This window comes from Necator americanus, chromosome V (assembly GCF_031761385.1).
Source record: "Necator americanus strain Aroian chromosome V, whole genome shotgun sequence".
Lineage (NCBI taxonomy): Eukaryota > Metazoa > Nematoda > Chromadorea > Rhabditida > Ancylostomatidae > Necator > Necator americanus.
This window is the reverse complement of record NC_087375.1, coordinates 28,202,899-28,228,604: the sequence shown is the minus strand read 5'-3', so window position 1 is coordinate 28,228,604 and position 25,706 is coordinate 28,202,899. Positions and strand designations below refer to the sequence as shown.

At 36.6% G+C, this 25,706-nt stretch overlaps 1 protein-coding gene across 3 annotated transcripts in view; it reads right to left on the bottom strand.

Annotated features, from left to right (window-relative positions):
- Positions 1-16,303: 16,303 nt before the first annotated feature.
- RB195_015471 (uncharacterized protein) overlaps positions 16,304-25,706 on the bottom strand; it is a gene marked incomplete at both ends in the record, with an annotated part of 20,506 nt that continues 11,103 nt past the window's right edge. For 2 of the 3 annotated variants that reach the window (XM_064206203.1, XM_013453439.2), the window contains 7 exons: positions 16,304-16,378; positions 20,057-20,152; positions 21,883-22,022; positions 22,079-22,217; positions 24,978-25,127; positions 25,190-25,351; positions 25,516-25,629. In XM_064206203.1, the coding sequence (XP_064062084.1) occupies positions 16,304-16,378; positions 20,057-20,152; positions 21,883-22,022; positions 22,079-22,217; positions 24,978-25,127; positions 25,190-25,351; positions 25,516-25,629 (876 nt within the window). Of the gene's footprint in view, positions 16,379-19,819; positions 19,865-20,056; positions 20,153-21,882; positions 22,023-22,078; positions 22,218-24,977; positions 25,128-25,189; positions 25,352-25,515; positions 25,630-25,706 lie in introns of those variants that run through there. The other variant, XM_064206202.1, reaches the window with a different exon arrangement.

Genomic DNA, 25,706 nt, shown 5'->3' with positions numbered 1-25,706 from the left:
GCTTTTTGAGGCACAGAATTGGAAGGTGCGAAGCGTCAAAGAACACTCGAACAAAAACCACATATATAACCGGATTTGTGGACGATTCCGATCGAATTGCGATTGAAAACCGTGAAAACGATAACAAAGCATAATTAAGTGAAAATGCTCCAGATACCACACGTATTCGTGCTTTGCTCTACGACGAATCCAATTTCAAATTGTAATCGCAACTTTTATTCTTTGAATCCTTTCATAGAAGAAAAGAGAACTATAAAAATGACATAAAATCGCACAACTCGATTGAATACCTGCTCTCATTTTCTCATTGAGAAAAAGATGGAACAGAAGTTTTCAGTACAGAAGTGAAAGGAACTCTCCTAAAAAGTGTATGCTAGCCGGAGTTACTTCTTTTTCTCGACAATCTCCAGGAATAATTATGAGAAATCCCAAAAAAAAATCCACACCGCCCCCAAATATTCAAGCTAATATGCTAAGGGCATTCTAAAATCCGAAAAATACGGTATGCTGCCAGAATGAAAACCACAGGACCACGATTAAAAATCAATTTCAATCAACAACAATTAAAAATCCGAAAGGGACATCGTCTGTTGGAAAAAGAGCGTTTGGAAGTATTTTGAAGAGAAAATAACTACGAATAAAAAAAATAAACAACAACAAGAAATCGAGTGACTTCGTGAGCTTTCCTACTCTCTAACTATCTATTTTACTTGATATGAAAAAATTCCAAGGATGACTCCGGAATATCAAAGTATTTTCATTGTTTTTTTATAAATCAATTCTAAATAGGCATATCTAAATAAATAAGTTTTAACAATAACATAAACATCTAATCAATACTATGGAGATCACTAAACCATTTTTTTATGGATAGTGATCGTGTCCGGATTTTTAATGCAGCTCTTAATGAGAATTCAGTTCGTTGAATTTCTAAAGTTTCTCGAATCGTTAGAGTTAAGAAATAAAAATTTGTGTATCCTCTTTTTTAGTTTTTGCAAAAATCGCGAAAGAAAACACTTCCTCATTAGTCTGCGGATCATGACGAGGCTTCAGATAAATTCAGCGGAGCCAGAAATTACAGTATGCATTTGAAATAGCCAAACTGGCTACTGTAGCTTCTAGAAGAGGAGCAGGTACGATTGAATGCTACGGTTCGTGAGTATTCGCCGCCGGTACAGATGTACCTGGTCGTGATCTAGTAACAGAGATCGTTACTCATAAAATCACGCCACGCTAAAAGATGAAGAAGTGGGAAACCAGTTGGCTAATTGGAGAATCCGATAGGTTATGGGCTGTTTTAGAGCACGGTTCGTAGGCGTTTATACTTTTGTGTAGGTCGTAAAAACAGCGAACCACGCTGCTTGCAATTACGAGCTCGGGTTGCACGAAATCTCATAAGAGAATCTTTGTGAAAGTAAAAACGGTCATAAAATGCTGGTCGAAATACACTTTGAGACGTTTCGAGAAGACAAGGAAACGCACGGGGAATAATTTTTGGGAATTTCCCGTAAATGAACTCCGAAAAGAAGGTGGGGCGACGGATTCCAGCGCGCGAAAGGCAAGGAAACACGATCAACAGTTTGTGGAGCGCCCGTGCCGGTCGTATCATTGACTGGGAGGGGTTGTAACGACGATGAAAATGATATTTGGCCTTGCTTAGGAGCGAGATCGGAGCGAATCGCTGACGACTGTTTCGCTATGCAGCGTACGCATCTTTCCACACCCTATTCGTACTTCATCTGACGATTAGACGATTTACGATCGCTCAATCAGCTTCGTTAGCGGAGGATCAAAAGGTCTCAGAGGGTCGCAGTCGGATGAAGTCACAAAAAAATTGGTTACTGTAAGAAGGATAAAAAGGAAAAAAGGATAAGATCATTGGCGTTTCAATCCACTTGGGATGCACCAACGGGTTTTCGTGCAATTTATAGTCGTTGAGGTTTTGAAACGCGTGTTGTCCCATACCAAAAACTTAGTTTTTGAGTTACAGTAACCCGTAGAAAAACAACTCCAAGTAATTTACCTTAATAAAATTAATTACTTTTGAAAAAATAACGACTTATTAGGAATCGAGTAGCAGGATTGAAACATTGCAAAAGTATGTAATTACGCTAACAGTGCAAAAAGACAACATTACAGAACCACAGCAACAGTAATGTGAACGCCAGCTACCACAAGTATAATGCGTTCTTTTTTAATAATTTCTCCCAACACTTTTACCGTATCCTCTACGAACTACTAGAAACTTCCCTGGTTTATAGTGGTTTGTATTAAAATTATGACTTTAAAAATTGTATTTTCGGTGCCGAATACATAGAGCTAAGATGTGGGAAATGCATGGAGAGGTTATGCCCTTATAACTCTTAATCCTTGCCACACATCCCAAGAACACTATTAAATCTATTGAAAATACCTATAACGAAGTAACTACAGTAATTGTAGAGAGAAATTCTGAAATTTCAAAATAGGAAAGGAAAGAATTGATGAGAAATCGGAAAACAAATTGAATTTCATGTCTAACGATTACGAAGTTCAAGTGTAAACTTGCAGGAATAAAGAAAACGAAGTTGGTTTTATTTACATTTATTTTATTTATTATTTATTATATTATTATTCATTATATATTTTAGTTTATTGATTATTTATTCTATTGGAGATAACTTTTCCGTCAAATTTTTATTTGACGGATTTCTTGTTGAAAATAGTGACAAATTTTTTTAACGGTAAAAATTTCTGCTCCACCTTCTATCACTTTTTCCAAGAAATTTATGGTTTTCCCAAACTATTTAAAGGTTGACTCAAAAGTTTGTGTATTTTCGTCGCTTATAAATTTTACTACAAAGTCTTCTAATAGTTTCTAGTCATATGAAAAAAGATGAGAATTTCCTTTGAAAATTTTTTTTACTTACACAATGAAATAATGCTACAGTAAGTGGATAGAAAGAGAGAAATCAGCGAAAGGAAGTCTCTTACCGTAACTTCATCAAAAGATTTTTCTCGAAATTATTTGTACATGAAATTATGTACAGTGATTGCCAAAATGTTCTTATAGTTGCTAGTTCCTGAGCACTGGAATGTAGAGTAAATAAATTACTTTTCAAATTTTTCTAAACAATTTTATAAATACATTAAAGTACACTTTAGTGTTCGTTTTTTATAAATTATCTCTGAAGATCGATCTTAGTAGAATATAATGTTACATTATTATATTATTGGTGCAGTTACTATCCCTCATCCCTTATTATGTGTTTATTTTTATTTTGTCATTGTATTTTGTATATTTCACAAGTGATTTCAGTGAAAGTCTCGAACTAGTGACTCATAAAACAAATCAGGGCAATAAACCGCTCCAATATCGGTGGTCTCTCGTTTTTTTTTCCGCCGCCCTATGACAGCCGGAAACAAATCGCTCGCGACATCTTTGCATCTTCCTCGTCGGGAACAAAAAAAAAACACACACACCGACACTTTCCCGGAGATAAGCGGTACGAATTTCTTGCCGGAGAATTGGAGGCGTGTATAGTATAGGTTCCCCGGATCACAAAAAAAACTAGATAAAAATAAATGGAAAGAGAGAAGAAAATAAATAAGATGAAATACTCTCAGAACTTGGTTACCATACTATATCACATACATACAATTATTTACTTTTATTTTATAATTTTTGTTTACTGTAACTTCTAAACTGTTTATTTAGGAACGTGTAATTAGAACCGATACGCACAATTCTCACATTCTCAATAAGCGGTACAATTCAATTCAGACCTTTAGTTTTTCATTCACCTAATTTATCTCTTATTCTTACTTTTTATTTATATTATATTTTCTTTATTTTGTGATAGAGCCTTACTGGAATTCAAAATTAACACGTCTCATCCATCAATTTCAAAACCTAAATCTGCATTGGCGAGAATCTTTCATCTCTTTAGTGTACCTTCTTCGCTAGCAAGATAGTAAAAATAGTATAATATAGTATAAATAAAATGAATGAATGAATGAATGGATGAATGCTTCTCTCAATGCACCAACATAAATTAGTGCAAATTATAGCTTCTATTAACAAAGTACAAGTTGTTGACTAACATTTACCTCAAAGGCATCACCCCACGAATGGGATGGCACGGATTTTAGGAGGGTTATACTTGTGACGGGTCGTAGTTTGTGGAGAAGAGGGTGATTCTGCCTATCTCCCTGAGCATCACTGTGAACAGACAGCTTCGGAATGCGGTTCCTTACGATGTCTTCTATTTCAAAGGGTCACCTTTGCGTCCCGCCCCCGCCTGCGATTCGTCGAAAATCCGTTGTAACACCCGGATAGGTAATTAATTTCATTCGATGAACGGGACGCAAGGGTTGCGCGTCGCAATAGAAAAAGTCGTAAGAAACAGGGTTGCGGTGTCGTTCGTTTACACTGATACAGAGAGAAATACGACCCCGTATAAGTATAACTTGAAATCCGAACCACATCGATTTGGAGGTGGTGCTTTTAAGACGGAGGTAGTTATTTCTTGCCCTTGTCTTGAAATCACATCGAAAATTACAATATTTTAGAATTTTTCACTTTCTGTAGGAGAAGAATGACCTGTCAAACCATCACACCATGTGCAATGACGCGCCAACGTTTCTGTACAGAACTAGAACTTTGGCGAAATTCTGGCGAGCTCTGGAGTTTCTCGTTTCTGTTTTCTGTTTTGTGTCACACCTATGGGTGTTTTCAAATAAATAAATAAACAATATTACAGCCGCGCCATTTTTCCTAGTCACTAAGGTGCGCGTCCAAATTGGGTGCAACTGGTTTCCTACGATGGATTATAACCAGCAATACACGTTCAAGTGGGTTCGAATTGAATTCTAATTTTTTTTTTGCGAATTTAGGTTCTAAGTGGTGCGATTGCACGCTCCATTATCCTTTTTTGCAAAATTAAAAAAATGCAGATGAAAAATAGATTTAAAAAAAGATAGATAGATAATATAGATTAAAAAATAGTTTTAAAAAATAAAAAAGATAGATAACATAGATAGAAAAATTTCAAAAATATAGATAAAAAATATAGATGCAAAATAGTAAAACCCTCTTCTGTTTTAGGTTGTCACATTTCTCTTCGTAAAAAAAACGGAATCGTCATAGTATCACCGTAGGTTTTTGCGTGTGAGACGGTGAAATTGCTTAAAATCAAGTGCTTTTTTGTAGATCACAATAAGCAATTACCCATTTCTTGTGATTCACATCACTTGCATTATGATTTTTTAAAAATTACTTTCCATCGGATTTTTTCTTTGCCCCAATAGAAAACCCCTAGACGTTTTCGAATCTCAACGCACCTACATAAATGATAGGAAAGTGCACAAATTTCGATAGAATTCCAATGAAAAACTCGTTCATTCCCATCAATGAAACAATAACATCTCCATCGATTTCAGTAAAAATCAGTTGAACAGAAATTATTTTCTCTCCCTCTCTCTTTATGATGCGAAGAAATGTGAATGGAGTGATAGTTTCTTCATTGATCCAGACAATTCCAGGCAAGTGATTTCGATCGAAATCGGTCAAAAACAAAAAAAGATTTGTTTGTACGAGAAAGAAGTAAGTTTTCATTCAAGAAATGCGCTAGAATTTTCTAAAATTTGATCTCGTAAATTTCCTCAATTATTGATCGATGAAAAAGCTATGAAATTCTTCTTTTTCGTTAAAGAGGAACTCAAATCGAGGTACGTTTGTAAAAATAGATCTCTAACCATTAGACCTAAAAGTGATCGCAAGAGGAGTAAATTTTCACATTTCTCCGCGTCGAATATTTGGAATCCAGAAAATTTAAATTCACTTCTATTAGTAAAGAAGAAAACACTTTTGAACACATAACACAACTACAATTCCCATTTAAACATTGAGACATTTTAATACAGGAGTGGAGACGATCGATCGATAATCGATCAAAAAGTGTCGAGTGGTCGGGACCACCACTTTTGCGATTTATTCAGAATAAATCATCTCCGTACCAGCTTCTATTTGACATTTTGTCATTTGTCGGAGTAAATATGACATCACTTCTAATCTGTACATAAGCTGAAGCAACAAAGACTTCAGTTAAAAGATAGATGGGTGGGTCCTAGGAAGAAAAGGTATAACGCTCTGAGTTTCTCAGTCTCTTTTCCCTCTCAATCCGGCAGTTTCAATTAGTTGCTAAACTTACACTTACAGAAGTGTTTTAGATCATCTATGTACCTGCGTTGGCCTTATACACTTGGAAATTCAAAAAAAAAAGTTAAAAAGTCATATAAGTCCACGACAAAAATTTCTGCTAATCACTCAATGGTTAGAGAACCCAGAGGCAGAGAGAGGTTGACAGAAACGATGAGGAACTGAGGATTCATTACGCTGGCTATGTGTCTACGACAGAACATCAAAGAAAAGTAAAATATCGCGCAAAAATATCCACATGTCTTTTGTTCACTAATTTTAAATGTTTGTATTATATTGATCTAACAATTAACGCCAATTAAATTTTAAAAAGCAAAAAAGACACTGTCTTGTATAAAATGATAAAGACACTATCTTTTCCAAATAATATATATATATATTATATATTATATAGCGGTTCTTTCAGCTATGGGACCCACCCTATGGAGACAGAACAAGTGCGGCGAGCAGCTTTTGCGGCCTTCAAAGCTTGATCAAAAGCAAGAAGAAAGTGGTGTCGAATTTGACATTCCATTTTAGTGATCTGAGGGTTATTACAAATTAGCTCAAATAAAAAACAAAACATAGACTACGGTAGGTCAAAACATACTCTTTCGGATGATTTAAAACACTCTCCTTGAAAGTTTAATGGCATAAGGGAGGTGCAAATTTTAAAGAAATGGCGGGAAATTAGTTGCCAATCATACATAACGGTAAACTGTTTCTTTGTGGGGGAGTATAATTTAAAATTCTTCATCGCTTATGCATCAGCCTAATACTTCCGCCAACACGAATTCATCATGATGTTAGGAAATAGAACGGTTAGGAAACACAGCGGTTAGGAAAGAGAACTGATCACAAGCACGAATAGACATCTCAACAAAGCATTCCATGCACATTGTAGCCGATTTGAGAGAACGCCACTATCGGTCGTTGTCAAATTTAATAGCTCCACTTCACCGCTGTGCCCCGTTACGTTAAAGTGTGACTCTGCATATTTGCGTGCGTGTGTCTCTGGGTCTGTTTTGTGCAAGTCCATAAAAGATGCCGTCCGATCCAGACTATTTCGAAAAAGCGGCGAAAGATAAAAAGATTTATGGTTATTTTCGGCTTTTTTCTCGCGCATTTCATGTGCATTTCTTCGTATTCGCCGAATATCTGTCGTTGCATTCTTTTTCCTGCCTTTTTACCATCTATTTAATGTATTTATTATATTATATTATATTTATACACTATTACATTATAAATTATATATTATTACATACTTCTTATTTTTATTTTGTCCTTTTCACATTCTTTTTGGCAGTCCATAGAACCTAATAAATAAGTAAACAAATATATAAAATAAATGACAATATATAAAACAATAGTAAAGCAGTAGTAAATAATAATATAATAATATTTGATAAATAACAAATTCTTCAACATTTCGAAGCATTTCATACACCGTTTGCATAAACAGCCACATTAGAGACGCAGAGCAGAGAATTTTCGGGAATTTAAGAGCTTCTTCGATACTTAAGGCCGGTTTTTTCCGGTTTCAAGCACCTAGTGTTCCGTGTTTCCTAGCATATTTTCGTTGAATCCTCTGTTTGCAGAGTTTTTTCACTGCTAGAAGATCAGCAGGGACTTTTTCGTTGAGAAAAAAACTCGCCACCTAGGTAAGGATACCTGGATTTGAGCTTTCACCAGGAAGCAGGTCAGACCGGAGACGGCGAGAGTGGAACTAGGTTCAAAATAAATATTGAAAATTAGATTTAAATTAATTGTTTGAAGTTAATTATTATTGGTGATTATATATTATTATATTATTACATTTTTACTATTATATTGTTATATACTATTAATTATTATTAACTACTAAAGGTAATTACTGCAAAATCTATTTTTAAAAGTTTCAAATAAAATTAACCGGGGTAATATTTGTCCTGGAAAGATTCAAGGGGTTTCATCTCAGCAAATGATATTTTTGGAGATTTTTGGATATCCAACATCATTTATCCAACTGGATCACCGCGCTCTCTGGCGGATAAACCTTGGTCAGATGAAACCCCTGAACTTCTCCACGACAAATTTAACTGCGATTGAGGTATCGATGAGAGGCCCGTCTCTGAGGTCTCTCTGAAGTTTTTTTTTATTCAGGAGTCCAAGGAACACCCGGATCAAATACGTACCACACACTTTTTATTCACATTTACATTCCCAAAGATCTTCGGGAAGCTTTTCTGTACGATTCTGACTATTTATTTTTGTAGGGATCGCGGAGCAACATTGGAAATCATAGTAAGTATCACTTTGATCATCTTGACTCCCGTCATGTCGCAGTGACCCTGTAGTTTCTCGTTTCGCGTGTGGGACACAAAGAGCATCATATTTCTCTTTAGAGGACTAAGTAATAGGAGGTCTGGGACCCCGTAATTCTAGCTACATATTCCTCTGTGCAAACTTTTTAATGAAAGTCGATGACTCTTGGAAAGTGGTATTTTACGCGAGTAGTCGTAAATTACCTCTGTTGAGGCTTTCAACCAAGAAGTGGACGAGAATACTCGCTTTGGCGTCTGATTTCACCAACGACCGGCTTTCAGCTAACTTATCTACCAATAATTGCAACTGACAGTAAAATAACAATAAATACAAAAATAACAAATTAGGGCGGGTATGGTGCAGTCGGTTAGAGGTCCAGCCACACGGTCAATGGATCGAAACCGCCCTAGTGCCAGCTAAGCCTTTCATTGGAACGACAGTGACTTTGTCCTTTTATCCTTTCGACTACAAACTCAAGACTCGTCGAATGAAGTTATTACGGATGGGTTCCTAGAAAATATACATGCAACAGTGGATGGGCTAAGTCCTAGGTCTGCACTATGTACAAATAAAAGAACAGAAGAGGTAGGTACTCAGTTCAAATCATTTCCATCCTATTTATTCTCGCAAGGATAAATATTTTGGCTCCAAGCCCTGATTGGACTCAAATGGTAGGAATGGAACTGTACTCGCGTAGTATTGTCGAGTTTCTTATCACTCAAGGAAAACCACTGAGCCATGAGGGATTCCCGATACCCTTCGACCATATCCAGACTGTCCAAATAGAAATTCCCAGAATGCTTGATGAAAACAATGCTGCGAGGAAAGCAATCCAAAGAGATCACCAGGGAATTATAGGTGCAATGGAGATAGAAATTCCCAGTGTCAGCTGATCATTGATTCCTACGAACAGCTAAAATTACGAACGAACGCTTGCAAGTTCCTTCGAATTCCGAGGGCGGCGAAAGTGTACTTGCATATTTCCGGATGAAAATCCATCAAAGTGTACAGATCACACATAAGTTGAGAGCTCATCTGGTTATGTCTGCCTGCAGTGCATCACTGGTGAAAAAATCGAAAACATTACCCCATGGACATGGATTTCAGGAATGGCTGAGTGCAAGCAGTTGGCAACGAACAGCAGGACGTGTGTAGTATCGCAAGAAGAATGACTTAATTTTAACGATGTTCATGCATTGTAAAATTCAAAAAATGTTTAAAAAAACATAATAAATGCAGTAAATAGAATTGAATGACAAGTAAAAGGAGACATAAATCTTCTCGCCGCTTTCTCTACTGCTACTGCTTTTAATTACTCCCTGCTCTTCTCAGCAAGGCCCATGTAGCTGGTGACGGTCCTCGAACAGGTCAACTATGAGGTGAACGGCAGCACCACAAATTTCACTTTATTTTCAATTACTATTATTTATTTTTTCCACTAGTTTATTCCCACTAATTTAGAATTTAATTCTTGATTTAATTTAATTTATTTCCACTAATTTAGAATATCTTCACCTCATTTATTATATTATTATGCATGCTTATATATATATATATATATATATATATTTTATATGCATATATATTATTACGTTTATATATAAAAGTCACTGGCGTATCAATCCACTCAGGATGCGCCAACGCGTTTTTCTGGAATTCGTAATCGTTGAGGTTTTGGAACGCGTATTGGCCTTTACAATGACTTGCGGGGGCCAGCCGATGGTCAAGTCAGTGTTTTTATCCTCCCAGACAAGTCTGGTACCAATTTATCGACCCCGGAGGAATGAAAGGTTTGGTGAGCACTAAGCCGGATTCGAACCTCCGATCGATAGTGCAGGCAGCGGAACCTCTAACCGCTACACTACACTCGCCCCTATTTATTATTATATATTTATATTATGTAACAATTATATAACGTTTATTTCTTCCTTTTATCTACAGTAAAACCAGTATTCATTTTTGAGGAAAAATATGCGAGTAAATATGCAGAAAAGTAAAAAATACATCAACGCTGTCGAAAGGGCGTAACGATGGAGAAAATAGAAGGTATTTGAAAAAAAAAACTGAACTATATTTGAAATCCACAGAGTACGACAATTGAAAAAAATGAAAAATTGAGCAGGGAACAGTTCTCGTACAAGCACTGAACACAGAAATTAAATGTAAAAAAGAGCTGACATCGTAACTAGCATTTTCATCACTACAACAATATGCATTATTTCTCCAGAATAAAAGCGTCAAATAGCAAATAGCATCGTTCGTCGGAGATGAGCATCGTCGGTTAATATTCACAACAAAAGCCGTACATCAACAAAATGAAAGTGCAAGCGTCGAGAAAACTCAGCAATTTTTATTTAAGTGTTATTTGATAGCAATAGCTTGTTCAGCACGTTATTGACGCAGAACGTCGGGGGAAAAAAGCGGCGAAGGTAGTAAACTCAGTCGTGAATACGTTCGCCACTTTTAGAAGAAGAAAACGAAACACAAATGATTGGAGAAATCCATTAAAAATAAAATAAAGCTGTGTTCATTGCATCGTATCCGTTTAATAATAATAATAATAATAATAATAATAATAATAATAATAATAATAATAATAATAATAATAATAATAATAATAATAAGAAGAAGAAGAAGAAGAAGAAGAAGAAGAAGAAAAAGAAAAAGAAGAACCACAGTGATGAGTGTAGAAAAAATTAGAGAATTAGAAAAATACAAAAGTCAAAATTCTTCTCAACCTGTCTACGACTTATAGATCATAAATTTTGTCAAAAAAAAAAAACCTCAGAGCAACACGATGAGATCTTCTGGCAGAAAAAAAACAACTGAATATTCTCTCGTCAATACTTTAGAAACGCTTTCAAAGAACTAGTAAAAATGGAAATTTCCCGAAAAAAAAACTACTATATCCCTCAGCAAAGAGATTTAGTCCTCTTTGACTGAAAGAGGCCATTTTAGGAGATGAAAAAAATTCGTCCAAGACGCAGAAACGAAAAGCAATAATGTCGGAAAGCAGATCTTTATAAGATTGCCACGACACGTAGTCGTTGAATTAAAAGTTGGAGCGTAGATAATTCTAATCGTTTAAATATTGTCAGAAGTTTGGAAAAATCCTCAAAAAAAACCACAAGCGACAATCTGTGCAGAGAACTAGGCATAGGTACAGTAACGAGTAACACTTTCGCCTTGATTAGCGAACGTGCGAATAAAGTGACCATCGGCGATTGAGATGCGAACTAATTTAACGAGACACAACCCGGAACGGAATTTCAAGTTTTGCAGTGAACGATAGAGAGAATGTGGAAAAACAGAGTAAAGGAGCGGTATGCTATCTTCCGAAACGACGATTCCATTACTCTAAGATAGACAGGGAACAGGAAAGGGCATTTCTCGATGCACACCATCGCAAAAAAAACGGACGTCGAGTGAAATGAGGATTGGCACTATCGGACCTCCTCACCTCCCTCTCACGTCGTCGCCTTTAAGGTCGCTTCCAGAGAAAAAAAGCGGAGAGAAACGGAAAATTCTAGGAATAAGCAGCACATAGTTGCCAAATCCAGGAAAGTTTTGATATTAGCTGGTCGGTTAGGATTTTTTGAGCTTTTTTGAAAGTTTTCAAGCGCTTCAAATGATTTCAAAAACAAAAACAGATGTTTTATAAATAAACAGATAAAAATTCGTTGAACCCTATTTTCACTTATTTATCCATTCATCACTTTTATTTGATTTTATTTTTTTATGGTCCGAAAATGGCGAAAATAACATCCACGATGTCGGCTTCAAAAAAAATCTGATTTCTGACCTTGTCTACTTTACTGCGTCTTTGTTGTACAACCGTAATTTACGAACTAAGGATTTATGCTTCACACTAGGGATGAAGGTAACCATCTCTACAAAACAAATCCAGTGCAGCGCGGAAAAATCTGAAAAGTCATATTTTTTTTCCTCAAAAACAAAGTTTCTCATTTGTGTTGCGATCTGAGCGCATAACAACGCTTTTGGTTGCCTACATTCTTATTTTTGGATGCTGAAGCGAAATTTTGTGGACCTTTGCACAATCCAAGAAAAACACAGGGCATAACGAAATCTCGCAAATCTCGTGAAGGAAATTGTAGGAAATCAGATCCAGAAGTTTTTAGTACTCTCTCATCCTTTTTTGCCCTGAATTGATTTCCTTTGTTTATTTTTCCTCCACCAAGACCTCGAATTTTATCCAACCCCTCCTTCTCCAGCGACCAAACTGGGCCCAACTTCGTCTTCACCCGCCTCTCTTCCGCCACCGTCATCCCGGTGGTTCTCAGTTTCCCTAAGTGACACTGACGAGGTGTCCAGATCTTTGGGGTATCTTTGGGATGAATTCAGCTGAACTCGAAACTTACCCTTACAGCTTGCGAACAAATTATGTCAGCTCGTTGCCGTATTTTGAAATAATCCATGAAACTGAACGGCAAAACAGTAAAAATACAATAAATAATACGAAATAGTAATAAAATAATAATAATAAAATACAAGAGTATTCAGAACTGAGTACAATACTACTGTCACTTGGCGCAGCGATTTCAAGTTTGAAACAAATCCTGTAATGAAAGTAAACAAAAATTTCTCTAGGTATTATAGTTGTTAAAAGTTGTAACCACCAAAAGTAACGCGGTAGAGTTTGGGCCTTGGGACCTAGAACATTAAAAATCGTCCACCTCTTAGCATAAGCACAGTCGTGAACGTACGTTCCACTCAATTCTAACTTCTTTCGCTTACTCCTACTGTTATTGTAATCCTAATGTTTTCACTAATTTATGGATTATATATACATATATATCTTATCTCAAAATACCTTATTTTTCTCTCTTTCCGCACAATAAATTAATAATCCAAACTTCGCCGCCATTTTTCAAGTGCAGCATGAGTTGTTCTCTTTTTCGTGTGCAGAAAAAACAAGGTCCGCTGATTTTTTCTTCACTGCGTCCCATGCTCGACCTAATGGCAATGCCACACTCTTCGATGATTTGGAGGATCAAATCGAACTCGACCTCAAGGACGCGACAGGCTACGTTGTGAATTCACGTCAAGTAGGTGGGCGTGGTCGTCCCTTCTCATGGGATGGTGTCCTTTTCTCATTTATTGTGTTAGCATCCTGTTTCTTTCACAAATACACTAAATGAGAATAGAACAACATCATACGAGGGAAATGGCACTTCAGTCGTAAGTAATTAACTCATCCCCCTCCACATCTCCTTGAGGACGAGTTCTAGAAGGTCGCACTACCAGAATGACTCCCGGAACCGAATGTGAAACTGTATGAGCAAAATAAAATTTTTAGTAAACCCAAACAAACTGTTCCATACCAAAAAAGTACGATTTAGTTACTTATAGCGCAAACATCATTAAATTATTCCGCTATAATTTTTATTTTTTTAATTTGAAATAGCAGATTGAAACACAACCATCGAAACACATTTCTCTTTCCTCCTAACCGACTCAAGCACATAGTTAGCGTTGTTTCACACCATCTTTTCCTCTTAGGACCCACCCATCTATCCTTTTAAAGGCATCACCCCACGAATCTGAGGTGGTGCAGATTTCAGGTGGAGTATTCGTATACGAGATGGGAGACTATGGAGAGGGGGTGGGGTTGTTCCGTCCATTTCTTCCTAATTCCCGTAAAAAACGGCCCGGAAGATGCGCGTGCACAAGCCTGGCGCGCTCCAGTCGAACTCGTTGTGGAAAATAGTGCGCCGGAACGCTCAGAGCCGTATCTTCCGGGCCGTTTTCTGCGGCAATTAGGAAGAAATGGACGGAATCACCCTTCTCCCTATAATCTACGACCCCGTAAACGAATACTCCACCTGAAATCCGTACCACCTCAGATTCGTGGAGTGATGCCTTTAAGGTGAAGAGGCGGTTGAGAGCTTCATAAATCACTGATGGCATTTAATTTTTCCAGGCTCCGGCGAAGGCGTAACGCCGAAACGTAACCTGTCAATGAAGATCAGCACCATTTTTGGCTACAGCTCGAGCGAACAAACATAAAGGATCGTGTTACGATTTGCGATCATTTCGAAAAATTACGTCTACATCTTCGTCTCACCGAATCACCATTGAAATTCATAAGTTCCAGGTATTAGACTGTAATAATCACTCAATGTGGAAATGCGATCATCGTAAAAATGACCTATTACTTAAATAAATCGTCTTCATAATTCATGCAGGAAGAGAAAAAGCTGGAGCTTATTTCCCAGACTGTAATGTCCTATGGGTGGATAGAATTTTTTTGATTTATAAATCTCACGAAAACCATAAATTAGCGAATCCTATGACAACAAGAAATAGTAATTCAATTTAATTTAATTTATTATTATTTTAAATTTCAATTAGTTGTTGGAGAGGTTCTCAAGCCTCATGCGACACATTACATAAATATGCAACAGTAGAACTTGGGATCATTAAGAATCAGTGCAGAAATTACCGAAAAAAAAAGAAACTTTCGATCCAAGCATAAAACAAAGGAAGAAAAAGTACTGCGTTGAAGTGAATAATCCAAATTCATCAGATTAATCAAAGAAAACCGTGGATCAGAGGCAAGTGAAATCATGACAGTGGTCACGATCGTTCTTGAAACATTCCACTTTACCAGAGAAATCCCTCATTGAACAATTTTTTTAATCGAAGAGAAGAATTTCCTGTACTTCATCGTCGAATAAGCAATACTGCGTAAATCCACAACATGCTTCGTAAAGTTAGGATGGAAGGCGACCTTAAAACGCACCAGCAATAAATCCAGGGTTTTAAATTAATGGCGCCATTCCCGAAAATGAGAGGGGAATTTGCCTGCCTATGCTTTATTCAGCTGAATAGGTGCCATAGCAGTATATCGCCTTGGATACCTCTTATTCTTATGGTAACCATTATTCAAAGAGAATTCAAGTAAGACGATCAAGCGATTGATTTTACAAGGATCGTAGCCATTTCTAAACTTTCCTTCAAGACTCGAACTCAGCTCTGACCCCAAAAAATAAAAGCAGAAATCTCCCAAGGTTTGAGTTTTTTTTTTTCTTTGCAAACAAAGAGCAAGTCCAGATTGAGAGAGGACATTTATAGAAATGGGCCATGAAAAGAGTCGAACGGTGGATAGAAGTGGGCGTGGCTTCCCGGCACGTTCTCAACGGCACGCGTGGGAACGAACTCGTAAGGTTCTCCGGCGTGTGCCTGACTGACATATTCAGAATTTCCGGTTCATTGCACAACTCTACACTTTACTATTCGAAAAAAAAAACTTTTTCCATTCTCACATACATAGAAAAATGAACTAATAAAGAACTTACTAAAGGGGAACAGTATAAAAATAAATATGTATGTATATCAAACATAAAAGCAAATTCTACTTTACCTTTAACACGCAATACACACGAAAATGGTGGACAAGTGCAGACAGACAGACAGACATACTGTCTGACTGAATAACTGACTGACAGACAAACAAACAGGCAGACAGACAGATAGAGACATTAAAAAATGTACACGCGAGTGTCGACCGAGTTCATCGTAAGAGCTTCGGAGTGAGCAGTAGAGCATATACATATATAGGAAAAAAAGTGACCGATAACAACACACATACGGCGCATATTAACAAGACGAGCATTATTAGCCTTATAATAACTATCACATTTGGGACAAAAAAAATCAATAATTTAAATATTAGAAAACCGTCCTACAAAAGTCAAACAAAACACCTTCAATATATAACTGAACATGCAGCACTGGAACGAGAAAATGAGTTGAGTTTCAGAACAACCTCCTTGACTGACGAATTATCGTACAACGAACTTATTTAATGCCCAATTTCACTAAGCATCGCTGCAGACCACCTTCCTCGTACTCACGTTTCGAGATCCAAAAGTCCTAGAAAGATTTATAATTAATTTTTCTACAAAATGTTGAAAATAAGAAAAATAAGAAATAGAAATAATAAATAAATAAATAAATAAATAAATAAATAAATAAATAAATAAATAGAAATAAGTATATGAGTCATCACTCGAATTCTGCAACTTCTCAAGCGGTCTCGTGAGAACCTGTCGGAGATGAATACGTGTAAAAATTACGAAGCAGATGCCCTTACTACGGTCATGGGAAAGAGAGCGAATAATGGAAATCAGGAAGAAACCCATGTTCCTGCTATCGTAGGAATTTTTCTCTTTCTTTTTTCAAGCGGTTTTTAAAAGTACGGTCAATTCGTAGTTGCTCAAACTGTTATCGGTTATCGTTAGACGATGGAAGCGAGAAAAAAAATTATTTTCCATATTATTGACATGATAATGAAATTAGTGCAAAAATATGCAGAACAAGACAAATACAAAAGAAAAAAAACAGTTCTTACACTGGTGGAAAAATGCGAAATGATTGCTAAAAAATTTTTAACATGTCTATGTGAAGACCAACGTGATAGTGACCACATTAGGCGCGCTCCATGAGTTCTTCTACGTAAATTCAAATAGAAACGTCTCGGCGAACACTTTTTGTACATATTTATCCATGAATAATTCTAGGTACGTTTTTACAACCACTGCAGAATATTTGTACGCTTGCAATTCGAAAAAAAGGAATGAAGATATTCAGCCTTTGTCCGAATTACAAAAGCTTATTATTTAGAGTTGTCAACACCTATTCAAAAGATGTAAAACACGAATAGAAAACGGTTGAAGATCACATAATTAGTTGATTGATAATTTATTTTAATTAATAATTAGTGCTGAATCATTAACCACAAGTGGATGCGATTTCTCCAGCTTTCTGCTATGCGTGGATGCTGGTTTTACATTTACCACCAAAATTTGATTGTTTTTGAAGCCCTGAAATCTATCCATAAGCTATTCCTCCATCCTAACAATTTTAGAAGAGGCATACTAAAGAACTTGAAGTGGTAATAAAATAAAATCGTTCCCAAAGATTTTTCGATTAAAAAAAATGAAAAATTCATTTGTTCTTTAAACGTAGTGTTCTAGAACTTTGCTGCACATGCATTTTGTTGGTACTAGAAATCAAAAATTCTTGAAATCACTCAGAAATCGAAAAAATTAGATGGACCTATACATCTTCAACAACCCGATATTGGACCCCGATAAGTTAAAAATTAAGAATTTAATATGGGAAGAACAGAGGATTTCAAAGATGAAATAGAGATATCTTAGCATATAATCTTACTGAAACCCAAAATTTGATAAAACATCCAACGTGACCAGAAATGCTTAAAATTACACATTTTCAATGTTATATATTCCCTTTTCCTATTTCCTGTGCGTTCAGCTCTCTCGCCAGGCAATATTCTGAATAAAAACTTTGCACCGATCTATATAAACTAGTTTCATACAGGATATTCCAGACTGTGCTCCCAAAAGTGGGCAACATTTTTGTGAATACTGCAAATCGAAAAGTAAAATTACTTTTTGATCATCTGCATCAAATTTTATGGGGACAATGCAGAATCGTACACCTATTACATAGATAAAGATTTTTCGCCAAACAAAATTCTTTGATCTGAGAGCTTGATTCAATTTTCTCCCGCCAAAAGAAAAACTATACTTTCCTCCTCACACCACAGAGGATTAAAAAGTCTTCATGTCTGACGGCTGAGGGAAAAGAAGAGTCATCACAATTATTATGAGTAGTCGTGAAGGTAAGCTATTTTATCTTATTATCTATCTTATTCTATGGTTAAATATTGAAAATCATGTATATGACCAAAAGAGCAACGGAAATACAAGTTCAATTATGAAATTTCTCTTTTGCTCCCCAAAAAGTGTTCTGTCAAAGAATTATGCTTTAGTCGTGACTTTGCCCTCAAGCAAGTATGAAGATTTTTTTAATCTAAAACATTTCTGGCAAAAAATAGTGCAGGGGTATGAACATGGTGATAGATCGATGAAAAAAAAAAGAATTTCGATAGTTTTCATGGGTTCAAGTTCACAAAGTACGGATTAAATCACACGGTCAAATGCTAACTGGCATGGCATCTGATCCTGACCGCACTAACAACAAACACACCCGGAAAAGAACGATCTTAACCCAGTCGAAAAAAGAAGAGCACCGTAAAAAAGGATTATTCTATAGGATTTGGAAGTTCCACAAACTTCTAAACTAGGAACTCTTATCCAGAGCTATGATAGTGAATGTTAGGGTAAACATTTGCCTTATCCCACCAAACCAGTGCTGTTGTCAAGAAAAAGCAATCAGACCTCAAAGAAAAGAAATTCAGGTGGCATAAATTTTCTTTGTAAAGGACGCGTCCATCGTGCTCGTTATAGATTGGTCTCTGTGCCACCGTCTGACCAAAAGACCTACATGGGTAGCATTTTGCAAACATTGGTAAGGACGAATCAAAGGCGAACCAATTCTTTAAATCACAAATGTTCTGAAAAAGAAAATACAACTTTTGCTTGACGGTTAACAAAAACTTAGACGTCTAAGGGAGTAAACAACCCTCCATTTCTGTAATTTCCCAATAATTTATGACTGAAGAAGCACCAAAGAAGGAATAAGTTTTCCAAATGATTCCCCAATTGTACTGGGATCTAGCTTAGCAAAAACTTCTTTATAGTGCAATGGTAATGATTACTGATCCAGCTGAAAAACTATCCCAAGAATCCCAATAATGTTAAGAAAATAGGCTGTTGCACGTGTATCTACACAAAGAATCCGCAATGAAGCGTAGAAACGCAATGTTCCATGTTAACACAGCAGACAAAATACAGAAAGGGCCTTTCTTATAACCTTGATAACTGAAATCACCTGTTTCAAAAAATTTCAACAGTGTTGATTTAAGAAAGCTCTCAGACATATGCAAAAAGAACATTTAGCTCTTTTAGATAGACCTAAGGCGGACTTTCGTCAGCTGCTTCCAGCAATTTTGTTTATCAACCAAAAATCAAGTTTCCATGCACTTTTCTATGAGGCTACAACACTTTTTGACCACACCTGACAATAAGGGAATAAGGGAACTACTATCCTTTCAGAGGAAAAACTTCTTTTTGGAGGAATCATTATTTCATTTGAGCCCCATCCAATGTAAATCTAGCAATGTTGCAAAGAAACTCAACAAATCTTTGGCATTTCTGAAGTTTGCTGCAAACAAATAGCAAGAACATAACAAAATTAGCCACTTGACCAGCACGTCACTCTTCAAACATCAGCAAAAACATCACGCAAAAAAAAAAAACTCGTCGGCGAGTACTAAAGCTATTCATCGCGCACTTCCCGGTCAGTAAAAGAAATAATACATTTTTGGGACTAGGTCGTTTCTTGCTTTGAAAAGAAACAAAATGGAATTTCAAGGAAAACGACATTCTACATAAGTACACAAAGAGACAACCGCCTCCGCGGAAGAACAAACTAAAAAGACAAGAGGAAAAAAACGCTAGAAAAACGTTCAAGTACATAGAATGACTGCAGCTCTACAATAAGACATAAATGGAAGGGGTAAAATACACTATGACAATGTAATAACCGTAGTCCTTCCATAAAAATCATCTTGCATAAATAGGTACGAATATCAAATACAAAAGTATGAGGAAAATTACTTACTTGGTCCCTATCCCTCATAATATTCGCTAACACAGCGCCACCAAGAAAAACCATATGTTTTCGGAAAGGTGTCGCCTCGATACGTACTTTAAACTTCTGTAAAGAGAATAAATTTGTAACTACAGCTGTAACTGTAAAAATAGCAGAATTTTAGCACAATACTTGCGGCTATAGAGAAAAAGATTGGTATTCAATGATGGCACAGCAAAAAAAAATAACCAGAACAGCAGAATATTGTATCCCAATATAATATACTAACTGCGAATGAAGAAACACTAAAACTGCATCCCAATAAACAGGTTGACAGTTTTCCTTGATGGATTTCTACCCAACATCATTCAATTACACGGACACTCATTAGAGATAGGATCTCCTCTGTTCAAATATGCCCATCACACTTTTAAACTGAAGTTCCACACTAACAACTTGCGGCATTTATTGGATTGGAGTTGAACCAAGAACACAAGTGTTATTTCATTCCATACCAAAGGTCTCATAGTTAAAGAATACCAAGGGTTCATCGAAAAACTTTTAAAGAAAAACAAAACAATACAACACTAATGAAAAACAATACTTGAAATTCCTCAATCCCGGAAAATTTACCCATGGCTGCACTAGAACTGTGCAAGAACTGTGTCATGAATTGTGAATTTCATCTTAAGGTACTCAAATTTTATTCAAATTTTATCTAGAATGTCCATTACAAAATAAAACAGTAACATACGTGAGTATTTTGCTGAAAGCTCGTAAACTAAATACTTATGAACTGCATTTCTCATGTCGAAATTGACAAATTGGAGAACTTTCATACGACTTGCGTACACCTGGGTCAAACCCAATCCATCAAAAGCGTGAAATCATCTACTAGAGTTACAGTGAACAATACCCTTGAAATAAACAAACTCTACAACTGCTATACTCTTTATCAGTGCTAATTTTCAATCAAACTGAGTCCCCTGTGCTACGGAAAACACTTTTTTTTTTCAGAGGAGATCCATATAAGGGCCGCTTCTGTCTTACTCAAAGATGTCATTATTAACTAAATGTTTATATACTGACTTCTCTTGAAAATTTCAAATGAAAATTCTCACAAGACACTTCATACTTTATCTTCATCGTAAATGTGTGTACATGACCCATCAACAAGTCCCTCAGTTGTGTACGGCAAATGTCTATTTGAATATGTTAAGCCGGAACATGCGGCCACAGTCGATCTGCTCGTAGAACAAGCAGAATACATGCGAAAACATTACCATAATATGCACTGCAAAAAGACGACGCGGACAAAACTCGTTCAAATCGTGATGAGCGTTTCAAGCGAAAAACTGCTCGGACCACATGAGGGTTTGATTAGATTCCCATGACTTGAAGAAAAGCCACGAGTGACGTCTTTAACTTTCCAGCAAACATGCACGGGGACATGCGTGACCAATTTGTCGTTTGTCATACACCAACAGCAGTGAGGGATCGGAGATCAAAAACTAATCAAAAGAATGAAGAAGCGACTTTTGATTTCTCTCGTTTGAGAGCTTCAACGAATTTGCTTAAATCTAAGCTACAAAAAGTACCGCAGAAAGACAATTGATCCACTCATCAGTAGATTTCAATAGCCATCGATCGATTTCATCACCCACAACTCCTGGGAATAAGATTCAATTAATCGATATTCGATTATTAAATCACCAAGATTGGGCCTAATCGGCAACCCCGCTACCACCTCATTCACACTAATACAAATACTTATTTGAAAAGGAGAATATGGAAAAAAAGATTCCAATGCTAGTGAATGAGACAAACGTAGGAAAAATCAGAGTAAAAAACCCAACCTGAAAGAGATCTGTATTTCCCTTTAAAACACGATCTAGATATAACTGCTTCATTTCTTTCTCCAGTCTACTTGGAAGACCAGGATACATCGTTGATCCACCGGACAGCACAATATGTTTGTAGAAATCGAGCCGAGTATCTGCACATCTCATTCAAGTGCTTATTTTCCACGAAATGTGTTCGTATTTAGCTCACCAATATCGCTAGATTGAATGCATCCGAACAATGTCTCTGATAGTCCCGGTTTTTCCACATTTATGAGATGAGGTTGGAAAAGCACTTCTGGGGCTTCGAACCTCTCTCCTCCAAGTCGAATCGTACGGCCATCTGGCAACTGGAATAGAATTAATAGAGGAAAAGGTATAAAGATAGCATGTGAAATGATTTGCAGAACCCTCAAAAAGTACTAACTCAGAGTAAATATCTATGAAATTTCAACCTCAACATGTGTCCTCTAAAACCCTATCGCGTAACTCCATGATCTCAGCTAAAAACGAAAAAAAAAAACTCAGAAGTACCCGTCAAGAAAAAAATAAGCATACAATGACCATTTTAAACTAAAATATAAAATTTTGGTTATAAGTTGATAGTATCTTCAAAAAAAGAATTAAGAAAACTGCAAATCGATTAAAAAAATTGACTTAACGACCACCTAGATGATGTGACTTAGCCTTCAACTAAGAAAAATTGAACATAAATGGCTGGGGCGGATATAAATAATCAAGAATGTAGGAATGAGATCAGTGAACCATATAGATCAAAACTTGGCAATTTCTGTGACAGGCCCCAAGCGAGTTTTCAAAAAATTAAAGTGTCGGCTCCACCAGAATATTTTTGATTTTCATGCAAATACAACGATATATCAATATCAATGCCGTCCCTCTTTAATATCCATAATCTGACCTTAGTTTTTGTTTTATATCGTAAGTGCTCGAAAACCACACGCTTCGTTTGAAGGATCACGCCCACCTCTGGACTGAACCACATTCAATTACAACCGTTCAAAGAGATCGCCTCTCCCTCTACACCATAACTATTCTATAATCGGGTAAAACGACATGAATTACGGTATAGTTGCGGTGCATTTGCGTACGCGACGCGGTAGAGGCAGCAGTTGGGACCGAGTAGGGACCGTCGCAAACTGCAGCGATGGTGCCAGCAAGGGTTTCACCGCTCTCCTAGCCGCTACGCTCCACCGAGGCGCCTCGAGAGAACCCGCGCAAGCAGCTCCGTACGTGCTTCATGCCGTTTTGACCCTACTCTTCTCTTATTAGTCCTCTGCAATCTATAAGAAGGAACTACAATGATGTATAAGCTTCGGAGCGTTACACGGAACAAAAAAAAAATAACATCGCTACTGCATCGACAATTACCTTTAGACAAATGAGTACATGCGTATAGCTTGATATTCTTGTCATTAATTTAGCGGCCATGCCAGCTCATAGAAAGAAAAGAACCGAACAAAAGGAAAAAGATAGCTTCAAAAGGCAAATTCAACATATACATACTATACACTTCAGGTGCAAGCTCAATATGAAAAAAAAAACTCAGCTGCAGAACGATAGAGATACTTTCAGCTCTGAGAAAACGACATTTAAAATTTCTAAAGAAATAGTGAAAAAATTGTCTCTAAAAATAAAGTCAGTTAGACGAAGAGCTCTGGTTTTTCCGCTAACCAAAAATTGAGAGCAAATCCCATGGTTCCAACACTACAAAAAGTATAGATTCTTAAGTTCTATTGTGATAAAATGAAAAAAAAAACTTTTAAAAAAGATTAGAGTAAGGAAAAAAGGAGAAAGAAAAAGCTAAGAAAAGGTTAGACTCCTAAATGACATCCCACTCCAGCAATCCGCAACTAATAAGTTCTTCTTGCTTTCAAATGTTTATTTCCTCAATATTTTGAACTATTACCTGCAGTACATGAAAATTTGTAGTCCTGGTCATATCCGAACGAAATGATATACCTCAAAAGCAATGAAGTTATGCCTATGTAAGTCCGGATAATAATACTATTATTCGTTCGTGTGAATTCGAACCAATTGAAGCAATGCACCCGACTATAATACTGGCGCCAGTTCGGCAAAAAATACATGCGCAGAACTTCCAACACATAAACGAGGTTCCAGCAATTAGCACAGTGCGACACATTATTATGACATTCCAAAGTCGAACTTACAAAAAGTTCGGGTTTACTCGACTAGAGGGATCTTTTTTTCCATAAGTTTGCGACCGGAAGTACCAAACTATTTGCATAATATTTCACGAATTTTTGAGTTTTAAAACAGGCAGAAAGGCACAGAACTAGAACATTTCAACAAAATAGTAGAATAAAAATAAGATAAGACCGAAGATCAGAGATTTTAAAAAAATGTGCAACAGTCGAAATACTGCTTGTGAATAGATATTTTCAAAGATCAAATGGCTCAGTGAAAAATAGCAGCGGCGGGCACAAAACGACAAAAAGGAGGAAAAAATGTTGTCTCTTGGTGGCAATTATTCGTTACAAAAATTTGAAAGATTCATCAGATTTAATTCGAGAAACTACCCTCCTACGAAAAATGAAGAGAATAATCTTGGAGATACCATATAACGACTTTGTTACCTCATAGAAACCCTAGACCACTATTTTTGCTTGGGACAGGTGCATCAGAGATTTCTTGAAATAGTAAATAAGACAACGAAAACAAAAATTCTACTTCTTTTGGCACTATTTTCAGGAAATTGAGCACAGTGCAATAAAAATGATTCTACTAGGTGTAACATGAAATAGGAACAAACTGAGCAGTTATTTCGATGAAATAGCTGCAGGGAAGTAACAACCTGTGCAATTGAAGTTGCTTCTAGAAAAGACAAGCAAAAACACTTCTTCAGAAGCTTCGTTATGTTTTCAGAGAAACAGGAGAGAGATCCTAGTCAACAATCGGATCAGTATGATAAAATCGATTGGATAATGCTAAAAAAATTCTCATGTCAATACATACTTTGGAAAATAATTGTGACATGGAAGCGAAAGCAAAAACGGCAAATCCGCTGCTACAAAAGAGAAAAAACTAAATTGAAAGCAATGAAAAATAAAACGGTAGGAAAAGTTTACCGTATACGTCTGAGACAATACTGTGGTCTCCAACGCCAACTTCTGTTCCTGCTCCACATCATAGGCCACGTAGCACAGCTTCTCTTTCATTAACCGTACTGTTTCGAAATCAGCTGAGTGATTGAAGTTGTATCCACGAAGCAGAAGCAGCTAGATCGATCAGTATATAGACATCATAAAGACCAGGAAAGGTCTAGCAAGAATTTTCCAACCTTGATCAAATAACGGGTGATGTCGCGTCCAGCGATATCTAGTCGTCGTGTCAGATGATGCAAAGCATAGCCTTGGTATACTGGGCAAATATGTGTAACTCCATCGCCCGAATCCACCACCACACCAGTCAGCAACCCTTGGGCATATAGAGTCAAAACTGCCTAAAAAAATCATTTTCCAATTAGAGAAAAAAAAACTAGAAGATTGCAATTAAGCGAAAACTGAAAAGCTTTTTGAGACTACTCCCGCTATACGGTGTTGGTATATGCAGAAGTGTCTACTTGTTTATTGATTGCTGGACTAAGCTTTGAAAAAAAAATCCTACCTGGACGGCCACATGTATCGAATGGAAACCATACTGCTCAAACATCACTTGGAAGAGACGCTCACGATTACTGCTTGGATTCAGCGGAGGTTCCGTCAACAGCAATTTGCATTCCTTTAAAAATTTATACACTCAACACTGAACTATAAAGGCACGAACAGTCGCTACGATCTTAAAGTCTCGCAGGTAAA